Source organism: Alligator sinensis, unplaced genomic scaffold (assembly GCF_000455745.1).
Source record: "Alligator sinensis unplaced genomic scaffold, ASM45574v1 scaffold442_1, whole genome shotgun sequence".
NCBI lineage: Eukaryota > Metazoa > Chordata > Crocodylia > Alligatoridae > Alligator > Alligator sinensis.
In genome coordinates this window covers 3,683,582-3,700,762 of record NW_005841829.1, presented here as the reverse complement: position 1 = coordinate 3,700,762, position 17,181 = coordinate 3,683,582, and the positions used below count along the sequence as shown (strand labels likewise).

Here is a 17,181-nt window from a genome sequence, read left to right as displayed (position 1 = left end):
AGAGAGCCGTAAGAGTCTAAGTGCTCTCTGATCTGGATTGGAGTCTTCTGTGTTTCACAGGGAATGTTTGCAGCTGGGATTCGTTTCTGGCTTAGGCCCTCTGCAGAAGTGTTGAACTCACTTGTGGATTTAGAGTGTAAAAGTGCAGAGTAGGTTTAGGCCTCTCCCCACTTCCAAGACACTGCCAAATACAAGGCTGTAATACTAGACAATTCACACAAACCAATCTTTCTATTTATGTTTGCTGTCCTGCAAGTTTTACTCTGTATCTGAAGTCTAGACAATCACCAAAAACGCCAAACAAGACTCAGATGAAACCACTGAGTTTTGTCTGTTTTTTCACAAAACCACTTGAAACCACTGAGTGATGCATAATGATACCAGAAATCATCTCAGGGCTGTGCCCTGACCTCCTAGAAGACTTGTTCTGAGCACTGGTTCTGCAACTAGAAATGGCTCTGAGGAAACAGCTCAGATCCCAAACAGCTTTAAACTGTGGGGTTGATCAAAATATGAACCTGGATCTGAAGCTGGGCCTTAACTTAAGTCTTAAGGGCTCCATATGTTTGGCAGGATTTACCATAAAATTTTGCCAGCTTGTGTGCCCAGGTGTGTCTTATCACACCTGCCTGTCATGGCTCAGAACCCTGCTTTGTGTAGCATTTTAATAAAGATCAATCCTGGCTATAGGAAATTAAATAGAACAGATCAACTGGGTTTGCCAGTTGGCTGTGGTTAGCATTCCACTTTTGTCAAGTAGATCTAGGTTCTGTTTCCAGGCTAAGCCAGTTTTCCATATCTCCTATTATAAAAAAAGAGGCACCAACCACTTGTATACCCAAGGTTTTGATTCCCTGCCCTGCCCTCCCCTGCTCCTTTTGCTGGCAGTGCAACAGAAGCAGCAATCCTCAGCACCAGTGGGGGGTGGGAAAATAACTAATCCCAAAACAGTGCCTTTTCCTTAGGTAAACTCCTCCAGTCCTCTGAGGCCAGTGAAAACACCAGAACGCTGGACTGGAGGAGAACAGGGACCAATGAGTGCACAAAGTAAACACAAGCACAGGGTTACATACACGCATCAGTCTTGTTTAATGACATCCTCAAACAGGATTGTCAACATTATGACATCAAGAGGTTGATAACAAGACTGTAAATAGGTGACAGCAAAAAGTCTTAAACCTTGGCTTGTCAGCAAAACCTTTCAAAGCATGGAGCCTGACTGAAAAACAACCCCCAGCCCTCTGGCTGGCTGAAGCAAAAAGAAAAAACCTCAGTCAAGAGCAGTAGGACTGGGCTATGATTTCTTTGGTGCGAGGATACAAATTTCAGCAGGTCACTGAACAAAATATCACAGGCAACAATATCAAAGATCTGCTTTGAAAGAACAAAAGTCCTCTAGGCTTCATGCCCTGCAACCACAAAAATGTAAGGAAGAAAACAAGTGGCAGATCTTGTGAAACTAAACATACTGGAACCATCTGTACAGCTTTAACAGGGGCATTCATCATCTTCCAGGCTGTTCCACAAGAGTAAGCCTATTGCCACTTTACCCATAAGATCCTTTGTATTTGCATATATGCATCAGATAATTGCACACCTAATAGACTGGCTCTGTCCAGCCAATTTGCATGGATATGCTTGTTTGTACACAATTTTTTAAAGACGAATGGGAGTGTATTTTTGCAGCTGCATCAATATCATAATTTAGTCCACCATACCATAATCATATCTATCCCTATAGACACTCTGCAATATGTTAAAAAACTTCTCTGATTCTATGAATTGTCCTACAGTCTTTGACCAGTGGCAGCTCCTACTCACTACCTCATCTGCTATATTGCCATCTGAAAGAACTATTTAAAATTAAGAAGGCAAGGATTTCTTAGGGTGATATCTTTTATTGGACCAACTATGTACTTGGAATAAAGTTAGACAAGCTTATGAATGTAAGGTACTCTTCATCAGGTCTCCTGACAAATAGAGGTAGTCTCCTGATGAAGAATGCCTTGCATTTGAAACCTCATCTAATGCTGTCCCAAATACATAGTTGGTCCAATAAAAGATGTCACCCCAACAAGTCCTTCCACGCCTCTTTCATAATTTCTGGACCATCATGCCTACAACATCACTCTTAAAATTACAAAGGAATTCCGTGCAGGGGAAAATACCCTGGAGAAGGAAGCCCACACAAGGGACAGAGGCAGCTGGAGCTGTAGTAGTAAAAGTCTTCCCAAATTATCTGATCTAAATGCAGCTGTCCAGATCTGAGAAGACAGAGACATTTTTTGCCTGTTATAGCTTCCAACAAGGTCATTATCTGTGATGTGCCTGCAAGACCACTGGGAACTAAACTGAGAGCATCCCATTAAGAACATACAGAGCACCTGAAAGCTATCAGATGACAGTGCCTTTTGGTCATTCATCACTGACCTGGATTGGATTTGTGCTGGAGCAACAGGACATGGGCAGTGCCCTCAGTCTCCTGCTTTGTTAGGTTAGGGTGTTCTTGATGCTTTGGGGCATTGTGCCTGGTAATTGTGTGAGAGGGTTGTACAAACAGTTTTAAGAACAGGTTAGATAAGCACTGTATAGGATGGTTTAGATAAAAACGATCTTGCCTTGAGCAGGGGATTGAACTAGAACAGTGTTTCTCAATCCATGGGGCGCAACCCAAAAGTGGGTGGCAAGAATATATGAAAGGGTTGTGAACAAACTTTAAAAATGGATTAACAAACTTTAAAAACTGGATTCTCCTTTAAAGAAAAACATGGGAAACTCTGGCTTTTCTCTTGCAGGCTGGCAGAGTTGCAAGGGGCTGCTTGGGGGCTCCCCTCCCCCACACACACACCCCCTGCCCCACACACTGAGGGGCACTGGGTCAGGACTGGCCACTGATGTTTACAAATGGGTCCTGGTACAAAAAAGGTTGAGAACCACTGAACTAGAAGACCATCTGAAGTCCCTTCCACCCCTACTTTTCTACGATTCTAAGTGAAAGTCACGGACAGAAAATACTTAGGGATGTTGACACTCCAAGTACTTAGGTATAAGACAAAATCTAGCCTTCCTGTCATTATGCCTCCATTTCTGCCTGAGACATGTCATAAAGGGGATGAAAATTGCATCCCAAGTGATATATATCAATTCACCCAAAAGATTACAGAAGCTGCTTGTGATAAACATATTTTCAGAGTTAAAGCCTAAGCCAGAACTTAAAAAAGGTTCTGACAGAAAAAATATACCCAATACCCTTCACTGGTTTGGCTACATAGGAAAAACATTATCTAATCTGCTCACGCAAAGGAAACTTTGCTGGGTCTTCTGCCATACCTGATCATCCATTGTGTTAACCCCATCAGGTCCCAGAGCTACTATAGCTTGGTTAATGAGATCCGTCCTTCCACAGTTTAACATTCGGAAACCCAGGTCCTGCTGGAATTTTTCAGTGGCAGCCTTAGCATCCAGTCTTCGGAAGGAACTAAAACAGCATTCAGGCCTGTAGAAGACAAAGGCCAAAAGGTGCAGCCATAGGTTTTGAAGTATTTAGATTTAAAATAAGTAATTAGTGATATTACAGCATTTCAATATGGCTTTCCATTTCATTATTTGGATTTTCTATTTTACTCTTCCAGAAGTGTTTTTACTTGATATATAATTATAGTGTATCGGATTATTATGAAATCACATTCAGAGGAAGACAGAAAGAGGAGGCAGAAACAACGCAGAAATAAAATTATGACTATAGCTCTTTGACTGAAAATCATTATGGTTCTATGTAAGATCATAGCTTGTATTCCCAAGGAAGAATTTGGCTATGATGCAGGGTGTTTATCATCTTATCCCCATAAATTTTTTAGCCTCCATTATAATGTATATTGCCCATACCCACTTTTAGGTGATACAATATTCTCTAGTTCACTTCAATAAAACATACCAAGGGGATCTATATTTTTAAGAGGTTCCTTTCTTTTCATTCTTGTTCTCTTGATGGCTGCCAAAATGGTCCTATTTTATTTAGAAGGAGCTCAGAACTTACTGTAAATCCTCTGCTTGTCTTTTGAGAGACATCTGGATTCTGAACCTGGAAGTGTCTCTCCTGCACTAAAGAAGCAATGCCAAGTTGTAGGCATTTCCCATCTCAGTTGGGCCTTGACATAGTCACCCCCACTTTGTTATTTCAGGATGAATTTGCTGCCTTTTTTACTGGCAGACTGGCTTAACATGGGCTCTTGTGCAAACTCCCAGCTGGTGCAGTACTCGGCTGCCAAGTTCCTTTGAAAAATGAGACTCTTCCAACATATTAACCTCCTCTGAAAACTCGGTGTGGCCTGCTGGATAAACAATACACTCATCACTTTACTTAGGTGGCTCTGCATGGAGCTCACTCAAGGTATCCAACTTGTATAGTCACTTTTCATGCTTGTGACCTTGCAATGGGCTTGCGTAAGGTTGATGACAAATGGTGACCAGATGTCACAGCAGACTTGCCCAGTTAGCAAAATGTCCCTACAGTCTGGTGGCCAATCTCACTGGGAGGCCAGCGCAGCATCACAGCCAACTATCAAACAAGGACTTCCATGACGACAAGCAGGAGGTAAGCCGATGAGGAATCAAATAGGAACAAAACAGGGAGACTATTATGATTTAAGACAGGATGCCTTCAAAAGCTGCCTGAGACAACAGAGTAGTTGGATCAGCGGTTCTCAACCTTTTTCATACTCAAGACACCCCTTGATAAAATCAAGGCATCCCTCATTAGATTTTAGGTACCCCTCATGAAACTTAAGGCACCCCTTGGAAAATGCCAACTCTTCCCTTTCATTCATTTTTGACTATGGAAAAAAAATGAGTGATAATTTTTTTCTGTTGCAAAGAACTCAGAAAACCCACAACAGGTCAAAATGTTTTTGATCCTCTGGATTCCTATTTTAAATCTCTGGGTTTACCTTGTAAATCATGTGCAAGTGTTTGCACACCTAACAGTGTTAATATTGTGCAGCACCCCACAGCACCCTTTAAAGGATCTCACCACCTTGGCTGACAATCACTAGTTACAGTAATCTTAGGTATTTGGTGCAGTATTTAAGTGAATGGTGTCCCTTTAAATCTTTAGCAGAGCTCTACTCATGGTCACAGGCCTTCTCAATCTCCCTCTGTTTATGTCCATGCTTAGCAGGTAGGGTCAGGCAGAGTAATGAAGATGTTTATAGATCAGTTTGAAATAATACTTTGAGAGCACTAGATCAAAAATGTTTAACCACTGTCACACAGTGAGATCTGTAAAGGGCTATTTGTCTAAGGATTTTTTATCGGGTAAATAAATAAGTCTGAGCTTCAGGACAAAAGTCATAACAACACTTTGCCCTTCGGAACTGCCTTTCATCCAAGGATCTCAACAAACACTAGCTGATACTGTGAAATGGGACTGTCATCTACCTTTGTAAATAAGGCGATGTGACAGAGCAGTTGTAACTTGCTACAGCTCACAGAGAGTTAAGGATAGATTTGGGAACCGCACCCAAGAGTTATGGGTCCCTCCCTGCCATTTGCTCTAACCTAACAATAGTTAGACTGCAGCTCTTCAGCTTAACGTCACCGCTTTTTTTTAGAGTATGTATTGGGTACATGTTTTCTGTACTAATGAATATGCAATATTTGTGCGCTCTCTCTCTCTCAATGTTAACTAATGTAGCAAAGGTTTTTTTGAACTGGAGTGTTTGCCACAGTTCATGTAGGGCCATATATAGTTTCATAGTTGGTAGGGTCGGAAGGGATCTGAGCAGATCATCAAGTCTGACCCCCTGCCATGGCAGGAAATAGTACTGGGGTCAAACAACCCCAGCGAGGTGTTCGTCTAACCTCCTCTTAAAGACCCCCAGGGTAGGAGCCAGCACCACTTCTCTTGGAAGTTGGTTCCAGATCCTAGCCGCCCTGACTGTGAAGTAGTGCCTTCTAATGTCTAGTCTGAATCTACCCTCTGCCAGCTTGTGACCATTATTTCTAGTCACTCCTGGTAGTGCTCGGGGGAACAGGGACTCCCCCAATGCCTGCTGGTCCAGTTAATACTGACTGCATATGTAGCTTCTGAGCGAAAGTTGGGATTGAATGTCCCTGCTCTAACCAGTAAGTCCAATTGCTGCCTTTTAATGAGAAAGGAGCAGCATAAAAGGCACATTTCTTTCTTTGTAATTCTTTTTTTGTTTTGTTTTGTTAAATCTTTCATGCAGCAGAGACAATATGTCTGGCCTGAGAAAACCCCATCGTAGTAAATCTTTAGGCCTCTGGGAATAAAGCTTTACAACGGGGGACTAGGACAGTTTCTGAAGCTCACATCTGTTTCATGAGTTCTGTCTTGTACTGCAAACACTATGTGCTTTGCTTTAAAGCACAGGGTGCCTTGGTTATATAGAATGATTTATAGTGCATCACCTAAGCCCTTGTGGGTTGGGGTGGCATGGCTGCTAAGGTGCAGGATTAACAGCCCAGAGTTTAGAAGTTCAAGACTATAGCACAGGGATGGGCAATGATTTGGGGTGGAGGGCCATTTCATATATTTTGGTGGGCTGGGTTAGGGGAGAGAGAATTTATCCCATCCAGCCCTGGCCTGTCCAACCTACACCCACCACTGCAGGAGCTTGCAGGTGAGTGGGCAGGGTCTCCACGGAGAGAGGCCTAAGACCCCTGTGAGCAGGGTGTGCTCAGCTGGGTGGATGAGATGGTGCTGCGGGTGGGCTGGGAGCCTGTCAAACTATCGGTCAGTCTGGCTCAGCTAATCAGACAGAGCAGGGGCATGATTGGGGCCGGGATCGTGGGGCAGTGGCAGTGCGTGGCCAGGGTCTGGGGCAGAGCTGCGATCCATTCCCCGAAGCCCCTACCTGTGGAACTGGCGCTTGTCACAGGGATGTGTGGGGAGCAGATAGTGGCTTTAACCCACCCCACAATCCCAGTCCCTAACACAGTCCCACCTGCCCACCCTGCTTCCCACCTGCAGCCCCATCCCCTCCACCCAGCCAAGCATGCCTTGCCTGCAGGGGTCCTGGCCAGTCTCCATAGAGACCTCACCTGCCTACTCCATCTGGTCTCCCCAGCAGGGGTTGTGGGGTGGATAGGCCAGGGTGCCTTGGCTGCAGGGATAGGTCTCGCAGCGCCAGCAACTGGAAGGAGCTGCCGCTATTGGGGCTGCCAGGAAGCTGAGTCTGGCTGCTGAATTGCCCCAGTCCTGCTGTGCACCCGGGGGCAGCGGGACCGGTGCCAGAGCTCAGGCTGCCCCCTGCACCTGCACCTGCACCAGTGGGCTGAATAAAATCCCTTGGTGGGCTGGATCCAGCCCGTGAGTTGTATTTTGCCCATCCCTGCCATAGCAGAAGCACTCACGGCATAGTCCTGTCAGATTCTACCAAACCTGCAAATTCTGCAAAATATCTTGTCATGAGGACATGAAAAAAGGAAAGCAAAGATGTAAGTCCTTGCATAGGACAGGTTTGGTAAAGGGCAGGGGAGCATAGTGGGTGTGAGAAGGAAGAGGGCCAAGTTTTTCTTGCAGATTTTTCTTTTCCCCAGTAGTAAGAACAGTCTGGATAGGAAATTCCATCAAGTGCCTTCTCATTCCTTCAGTTGTGAAGCATCCTTCTTAACAAACAATCTAAAGGGATTACATTCCTGCCGCGGCAGAAACCCCGGGTCCTCTTCCTTCAATTCATATTTAATCTTCTTTGAATTGCATGGGTTGCTAATGATGGGTTTGTTTGATAATTACAATGTTAAGGCTTTTAACCTTAAATTATTAGTGTACAGTTGCAGTCTTAACTTTATCTCCACAAAGTTTTTATCTAGGGATCTCCCTTTAACTTATTTCAACTGAATTCTTTATAGAACCTGAAAACAGGCTTTCCTCTTTCTGTTAAATATAATCTAGAAATTAAGGAACCATCTGTGTCCCACGTACTAATCCCCAAATCACAAAAAACAGAGTGGAGATTAAGAGTAAACAGAATGGCTTTGAAGTGGGAGGTCTTGGACAGAGCTTTCAACATTACGCTCAATCCAGAAGAAAGACTGAAAGGAAATCCGTGAAACTTGCTGAAGAAAATGACAATAATTTGCCCTTCTGCAGTTCAGTCCATCTGGGAACAAAAAAAAAGCCTTTTCCAGATATTATTTAGTCCAGGTTTGCATTATATTTTAAGGTTGCTAAATATTATCTTCTAATTTAAAAATGGGGAAACTGAGTCATGAAACCATGATTTCTCCAAGACCCCAGGGAAAACCAGTGGAAAGAGTCCAGGACAGAACCTAGTTGTTACTTAAAGCATCACACCCCCGCTCCCAACTGCAGTACTTCCCTCCTTCACACACAAAATCCCTACAAGAAACAACTCCTTACAGACTATGTTAAAATATTACGTATTATCTATGGCTACTAATGTGCCCATTGCAAACTCATAGGTAATTAAATGGGTCAATCTGAGGAGGAACTAGTCAGCTTGTGCTCACATGAAAATTTCTAGCTAGGGCTTGTGGTACCCAAAAAACAGCTGCACAGTATCAGAATCAGTGAACCTAGCAGAACAGGAACAGGAGTGAAGCAGGAGGGAGTGCTAGCAAACCTGGTTACATCTGCAGGAAGTCCCTGCGAGGGGATGTCTCTGTATCTTTAGAAGGTATTTATAAGGCTCATCACTAGGATAGCTTAAGAAATGAAGAACGACTTTGTGCTTGTGCCCAGGAGACAGGATGCTTGTATTCCAAGCCTGTCTGCTATAGATTTCATGGGTAACCTAGGGAAAGTCACAGTCTCTTTGTGCCTCATCTGTAAAAATCAAGCTAAATCTTCTTTAGCCCAAAGGCCTCAATGATATTTATAAAGCACTTTGAAGTCCTCCTAGGATGGAAGGTGTTACAGAAAGCCAAAGTGTCCCTAGTGTTATAACTGATTGTAATAATGTGCCCACGTACTTTAGCTGCCGCGGCTCGCAGTCCAATCCCGGTAAGAGCAGCCTGGCTGTCTGCCTGATATCATCACTGTCCACAGTTAGACTGCGCCGGTGCTCAGCGTAGGTGATGGCCACACGCATCCACTCCATCAGCGGGGGCAGAAGCATGAAGGGCCTGTGCAAAGAGCGAAGAAACCTGTTACAGTTAACACCAGCTTGTTATCTTGTACTGCAGGGGAAAAATATACTTCATTGTTTCCTGGACACAAAGGCTGGGAAACAATCCAGGACAACACTCCTCCTTCAGAGGCATGCTCAGTCTGATTAGCTGAGCCAGACTGACCGATAGTTTGACAGGCAGAAGGAACTGCAGGTGGGATGTTAGCTTTGACAGCTCAACCCTGCTAACCTGAACTACTGTTTTATTCAAATGGGAATATGTTGTGAGCGACTGTGTGAAGGATGTTGCCTTCTGGAGCCTGGCTCACAGAAAGGATAATGGGCTACTTTATCCTCCCTGCTGCTGCTATTAGCTATAGGGGAAGTTGTAGTGGCCTGGGTTCTTGGAGCTGAAGGGTTCTACTTCCAGCACCTTGTATGCTTTTTATATAGTACTTGCCTCTGGTGTCTCTAGCACCTGGATTTATTAAAATGACATTGAAAATACCTATGATCATTTAAAACCCCAATTAGCCAAGCTTATTCAGTTCTTCCCTTGACATTTGCATTGTACTTTCAATATCGGTGATTCTTCTCACTCAGTCTTGCATACTTGAAGCCCATGCCTACATTTTGACACAGTTGTCTCTCTAGATTTCTATAGTAATGCTAGAGATATGTTTTCATAGATTCATAAACGTAGGGTCAGAAGGGACCTTGTAGATCTAATGACCGCAGCTAGGTAAATGTCAAGACTCCTCTTAAAGACCCCCAAGGTAGGAGCCAGCACCACTTCCCTTGGAAGTTGGTTCCAGATCCCAGCTGCCCTGACTGTGAAGTAGTGCCTTCTAATGTCTAGTCTAAACCCACTCTCTAACAACTTATGGCCATTATTCCTTGTTACTCCGGGAGGCGCTCGGGGGAACAAGGTCCCCCCTAGTAAGTTTATAGATGGCCACCAGGTCCCCCCTCAGCCTTCTCTTGCGAAGGCTGAACAGGTTAAGGTCCCGTAGCCTCTCTTCATAGGGTCTGCCTGCTGTCCCTGGATCATGTGAGTGGCCCTCCTTTGGACCTCTCAATGCTGTCCACATCTCTCCTGAAGTGCGGCGCCCAGAACTGGACGCAGTACTCCAGCTGTGGCCTGACCAGTGTCGCATAGAGGGGGAGGATCACCTCCTTGGACCTGCTCATGATGCATCTTTGGATGCACGACAAGGTACGGTTAGCCCTACTGACCATGTCCTCGCATTGTAGGCCCATGTTCATCTTGGGGTCAGTAATGACTCCAAGATCTCTTTCTGCCACCGTGCTTTCGAGAAGGAAGTCCCCCAGCCTATAGGTATGCTGCTGGTTCCTACTGCCTAAGTGCAGCACCCTGCACTTGTCAGTATTGAATCCCATCCTATTTTCATTTGCCCACCCCTGTAACCTATCCAGGTCTCGTTGTAATCTGTCCTTCCCTCCTAGCGTGCCCACCTCACCCCAAATCTTGGGTGTCGTTTGCAAATTTAAACAGGGTGCTTTTCACCCCGTTGTCCAAGTTGCTAATAAAGAAATTGAATAGTGCGGGCCCAAGGACTGAGCCCTGGGGGACTCCACTGCCCACTTCCTTCCAGGTCAAATATGACCCATCCACCACCAGTCTCTGAGTACGACCCCCTCAGCCAATTTGTGACCCAACTGACTGTGTAGGCATCACTGCCACAGTCACCTAGCTTTTTAATGAGAATGGGGTGGGAGACGGTGTCAAAGGCCTTCCCAAAGTCCAGAAAGACTACATCCACCACAACACCTGTATCCAATGATTTTTTCTGACCTGATCGTGGAAGGCAATCAGGTTGGTCTGACAGGACCTGCCCATAATGAAACCATGCTGGTTGCCCTTGAGCATCATCCCTGCTGCTGGCCCTCCACAGATGTGCTCCTTGATAATCTTCTCAAAGAGCTTCCCCGGGATCGAAGTAAGACTAACAGGCCTATAGCTGCCCAGGTCCTCCCTCCTCACTTTTTTGAAAATGGGGACCACACTGGCCTTCTTCCAGTCATCCAGCACCTGGCCAGAGCACCACAAGTGCTCATAAAGCTGTGCCAGGGGCCCCATGATAACCCCTGCCAATTCCCTCAACACCCTAGGGTGGAGAGCATCTGGACCTGCTGATTTGAACACTTTGGGTAAGCTTTTTTCAAAGGAAAACAGAACACAAGTACTTTAGATTTAAAAGAGAAAAAGAAAAATGGGAAGAATTGAAGTCACTTTGGGAGAGCACAGTGTGAGCACATCTACGCATGCATTAATGCACCATAATTACTGTGCATTAAGTTTAGTACCAGTAATAAAAGGTACTAACTTAACACATGGTAATTGGTGCTACTGTGCAGGAGCGCCAGTTCATGTCTTTTAAAGTGATGGTAATGAATTGTAATGCCTAGGTAGCAACAATAATTTATAAATTATTATTTTCTCAGCCAGAATGGCTGACTTGCTTGACTGGGCTTTAAACTAAGCTCGCCGGGGGATCCCTGTACTCCTGGAGAAGCTTTGTTCCTGGGCTGGGGCATCCTAACCTGTTGGTTTTGCAGTTGATGCTTGGTGAGCTTGCACCTGGACAACCATTGGAGCAAGCTCACCAAGCATCAACCGCAAAACCAGCAGGTTAGGATGCCCCAGCCCAGGAACAAAGCTTCTCCAGGAGTACAGGGAAGCCTAGGGCCTCCAATGGCACGCTTATGTGCCTGTACACTAATGCTAGGAGTTTGGGGAATAAACAGGAGGAGCTGGTCCTTCTGCTAAACATAAATGACTACAATCTCATAGGGATCATGGAGACCTGGTGGGACTTCTCCTATGGCTGGAATACCTGTACAAATGGCTATACCCTGTACAAGAGAGATCGTGCCAAAAACAGGGGTGGGGGTGTAGCTCTCTATGTGAAGGAGAGCTACACGTCCCTACAAACTGAGACTGGCACCCAAGGAGGACAACTGGAGACCCTTTGGGTTAGAATATGAGGGGAACGTAGTGAAGAGGATACAATGGTAGGAGTCTACTACAGACCTCCAAACCAGGAACAAGTGCTTGACCAAGAATTTGCCAGGGAACTGGCCAAGGCTGCATGCTCTCAGTGCACGGTCGTCATGGGAGACTTCAACTACCCGGACATCTCATGGGATAAGCACTCGGCCAGATCCGTTTGGTCACAAAGCTTCCTTACATGCATCGATGAGTTCTGCCTGTCCCAAGAAGTTTATGGGCTGACAAGAGGCAAGGTGCTGCTGGACCTGGAACTGGCCAAAGGGGGTGATCTAATCAGTGATCTAAGAATTGAAGGGAAGCTGGGTGACAGTGACCATGAATTGATCTTCACTATCCGTTGCAAAGCTGGCAAGTCAGCCAGCAATACAGTATAGTCCTTGACTTTAGGAAAGCTGACTTTCATAAGCTCAGGAGGCTTGTTCTTGAGGCCCTGAGAGGCCCTGATTTCACAGGAAGGAGGAGTTCATGATGAGTGGTTGCTCCTTAAGGAATCGATTCTAGAAGCACAAGGGGAGTCCATCCCCACCTGTAGGAAAGGTGGTAAAAGGGCTCAACAACCCCCTTGGCTCAACAGGGAACTCATGGACCTCCTATGTCTAAAAAGAGAGGTGTATAATGGATGGAGGACAGGAAACATCATCAAGGAGGAATATACTACACTGGTCTGCACCTGCAGGGAGTGAATTAGAAAAGCCAAAGCTGCAACTGAACTCCATCTGGCTACATGAATCAAAGACAATAAAAAGTCCTTCTTCAGATATGTGGGGAAACAAAAAAAAAACAAGGGCAACATTGGACCCCTGCTAAACCAGCTGGGGCAGCTGACTACTGACACCCAGGAAAAAGCCAATCTGCTTAATGATTACTTTGCGTTGTTTTTTCATGAGCCCAAAGGGACCACCTTGCCGTACATGATGTGGGATGACGATAATATATGTCCACCACTGGCATGGATCTTGTATCATAGTACTTAGGGTAGGAAGGGACTTAAACAGATCATCAGGTCTGACCCCCTGCTCCGGGCAGGAATGGGTGCTAGGGTCATATCACCCCAGCCAAATATCTGTCCAGCCTCTTGAAGACCCCCAAGGTAGGAGAGAGCACCACCTCACTTGGGAGCCCATTCCAGAGCGTGGCAGCCCTAACTGTAAAGCAATGTCTTCTGATGTCCAGCCTGAACCTTCTCTATAACAATTTGTAGCCATTATTCCTAGTAAACCTGGGTGGTGCCCAGGAGAACAGAGCCTCCCCCAATTCTCGCTGATCCCCCCCTGGTGAGTTTGTAAATGGCCACCAGATACCCTGTCAGCCTTCGCTTGTGGAGGCTGAATAGGTTCAGGCCCTTTATAGAGCCTGCCTTGACCATGTGAGGGAGCATCTTGAGAGGCTCATCCCCCATAAATCAGCTGGTCTGAATAAGTTGCACCCAAGAGTGCTAAAGGAACTCGCAGACATCATAGCGCAGCCACTGGCAAGGATATTCGAGAACTCGTGGTGCTTGGGTGAAGTACCTGAAGATAGGAAGAGAGCCAAAGTGGTACCCATCTTCAAGAAAGGGAGGAAAGAAGACCTGGGAAACTATAGGCAAATCAATTTGACCTCTATCCCTGGGAAGATTTTGGAAAAAATTATCAAAGAAACCATCCTTGACAGGCTCACAGAAGGCAACATTCTGAGGGCTAGCCAGCATGGGTTTGTTGCGGGTAGGTCTTGCTTGACTAATCTCATTTCCTTCTATGACCAGGTAATGTATCACCTGGACAAGAGGGAAGAGGTTGATGTCATATATTTGGACTTTAAAAAAAGCCTTTGACCTGGTGTCCCAAGATGTCCTCATGAAAAAATTGGGCAACTGCAGCCTTGACCACTCCACAGTCCGATGGCTGGGGAACTGGCTCCGAGGTCGGACCCAGAGAGTGGTAGTTGACGGAATTGAATCAACATGGCACCCAGTCACTAGCGGTGTCCCCCAAGGCTCTGTTCTTGGACCTGTACTCTTTAATGTCTTCATAAACGATCTGTACACTGGTGTCAAAACTGGACCGGCCAAAACCGGACCGGTTTGCTGATGACACCAAACTTTGGGGAAGTATCTCCACACTTGAGGATAGGCTGGTGATCCAGGCTGACCTTGATAGGCTTGCAAGGTGGGTGGATGGAAACCTGATGGCATTCAATCCAGAGAAATGCAAGGTACTCCACCTTGGGAGTAAAAACCCACATCACACTTATAGGCTCGGCCATACTACACTTGCTAGCACCATGACCCAAAGACACTTAGGGGTCATGATTGAGCACAAGACGAATATGAGCCACCAGTGCAATACCGCAGCTGGCAAAGTGAACAAAACTCTAGCTTGCACCTACTGATGCATCTCGAGCAAGACCCAGGATTTCATCTTCCCACTGTACTTAGCCTTGGTGAGGCCGCAGCTGGAGTACTGCATCCAATTCTGGGCTCCACAATTTAGGAAGGACATGGAGAAGCTTGAAACAGTCCAAAGGAGAGCCACTTGCATGATCAGAGGGCAAGAGAACAGGCCTTATGAAGAGAGGCTGCAAGCTATGGGACTCTTCAGCCTGAAAAAGTGCAGGCTCAGGGATGACTTGGTGGCAGCCTATAAGTACATTAAGGGGTGGGCATCAGGATCTGGGGGAACACCTATTCACCAGGGCACCCCAGGGGATGACAAGGTCCAATAGTCACAAACTCATGCAAGACTGTTTTAGGCTGAACATAAGGAAAAACTTCTTTACTGTCCGAGCCCCCAAGGCCTGGAACAGACTCCCCCCAGAGGTAGTACAAGCACCTACTCTGCACACTTTCAAGAACAGTTTGGATGTTTATCTTGCTGGGGTCCTTTGACCCTAGCTGACTTCCTGCCCCTTGGGAAGGGGGCTGGACCTGATATCTTATGAGGTCACTTCCAGCCCTAATGTCTATGAAATGTATTAAATAATAAATAGTAATGCTGATCACTTCAGCCACCTTAAACTATCCCATAGCAAGTACCCCTGCAGGCAGCAGAAGGAACCCTTTAATTGTAACAGGTACAGTAAGATGCAAAACAGCCCTGGGGATATACAGCCCTACCTTAGCACAAAGAGCTACCTGGTTTTTGGGCTCTGATATGCCATCATGCTCTCACCTGGCCAGCATGACAAATGATGATTTGTTTGGTTTGCCCCTGAAGGTGCCTGCCATCCCTACACTAGGCTCAGAAATGCCAACTGTAATTAAAACCACCATTTTTTAATCCAATTCAGTTCATTCATGCTATCAAAGAGCTCTTTCCCATTCAAACATTTGAACTGCAGGTCTGAGAAGAGAGGGAACCCCCCCTTTACAAGACTCAGATCATACAGCCACACATGATAGAGGGATATAAAATGATTTGGGTATATTAATGAAAGCTGAGACCATGAAAGGCATTTTCAAAGAGGTGCACAGAGGCCTGGGGAGGATGAGAACAAGAAAGAAGCACAAATCCTGTTAGAAATCATTATAAATAATGGGATTTGCAAGTGGAACTCCCTGTGTAAGGCTTTGAACATCCAGTCCAAGTGGGAATAACTCTGCTCTACAAAATGTGCCATCTGTTTCCATTTTGCCAATAGTAAAGTGCACTCCTCCACAGAGGCACCCTGATGTCAGTACACAGGAAGTGTACCACTGTCCCTCTCTACTTATTCCCTTGGGCTCACCCAGATAGGTGTCCACACACTCCTGGACCCATTCAAGCACATATTCAGTCTCCTCAGCTTAATCAGAGCAAGGATGTTTGCAACAGTACATTCTCAAGCACTTTGTCCAACCTGCCATCATCTTAATGAACTGAATTTTAGGCTTCCAGAGATTTCCTTCAGAAAAATTATCTGATAGCACAGTAGGATCTCACCACTAGGAAGGCTGTCCTGACATCTGGATAGATTTTCACAGCCCACTTAGCTAGTGCCCAATCTCAGGACACGTGGAATTCTTTTCTTGGGTGATGTGAAGGTCAGTAAACACAGAATACTTGCACTGACAGGGCTGGTTGAGGGCTGTTGCACCTACTGACTCTCTTCCCTGGAAGTGGCTGTGTTAGTCTGGGGCTTAGTTAAATGCTCTATTGCAGAGGACTTCAATCTCTTTTCCAAAAAAAACTCCCCACATTTAAAAAAAAAAATCCTATCCCTTGCATCATTATCCACCATCATCTCTGTGCGCAAAGGAAAGTCAGAAAGTAGTCTTCTAGCAATGGGCAAGGCTATGTGGAAGGCTGATCAATGCTGCTGCTGGATGGAGAACTTCAAGGTCAACACCATCTGTAAGCCCTCCATTTCAGCCTTGGTGAGCTGCCAGGAGGTGACCCCAATCTATGCGATAGGCCCTGGTAAGCGTATTACATAGCCTCTCTACTTCCCAAGGCAATGCTCAGACAACAGTAAAATACCATTGACTCAACACCAGAAATAACACACCAAGCAGAAATTTCCATGCTATAAAAGCTGGTAGATGCCAAGATTACAGATGGCCTGTGTACGCTAGCAGGCTCTGAATGTGAAGGGTTTGGTGCAAAAAAATAAAAGGTTCCCTGATTTGAGCTGAATTTTCAAAGGCTTTAAAATCTCCCAGCTTGGTGAGAAGCAGGTCACCCTGTGTCCAACACAGCACAGCAAAGGTCTCACACTGGATATGAGCCATTGTAAAGTTTGTTCTCTTCTTGCTGCTACCAAAATTTTAGCTGCTCTTCTCGCACTTACCTAGTTGTTTTATTCGATCAAAGGCACAGCCAGTGTTGCTCTATGGACCAAGTTCATAGAGCCCTGAAGTCCCTTGGTACTCTGTAGTAATAACACTGTGTTCAGCCACTGCACACAACTTGCACCGTGGACCAACAGAGTCAGGAGTAAGAGGAATTTTATCCAGGTCAGCCTGGATAACAGGCAGGTTATCCAGGCTGACCTGGACAGGCTCAGCAAGTGGGCGGACGAGAATCTGATGGTGTTCAACGCCGATAAATGCAAGGTTCTCCACCTTGGGAAAAAAAACCCGCAGCATCCTTATAGGCT

General features: G+C 45.6%; 1 protein-coding gene across 1 annotated transcript in view; it reads right to left on the bottom strand.

Moving 5' to 3' along the window:
* ABTB2 (ankyrin repeat and BTB domain containing 2) overlaps positions 1–17,181 on the bottom strand; it is a 199,749-nt gene that overhangs the window by 22,726 nt on the left and 159,842 nt on the right. Inside the window, exons 4-5 of the mRNA XM_006014664.3 lie at positions 8,956–9,108; positions 3,331–3,496 (exon numbers count right to left, since the gene is read on the bottom strand). Coding sequence (XP_006014726.1) covers positions 3,331–3,496; positions 8,956–9,108 — 319 coding nt within the window. The remainder of the gene's footprint in view (positions 1–3,330; positions 3,497–8,955; positions 9,109–17,181) is intronic.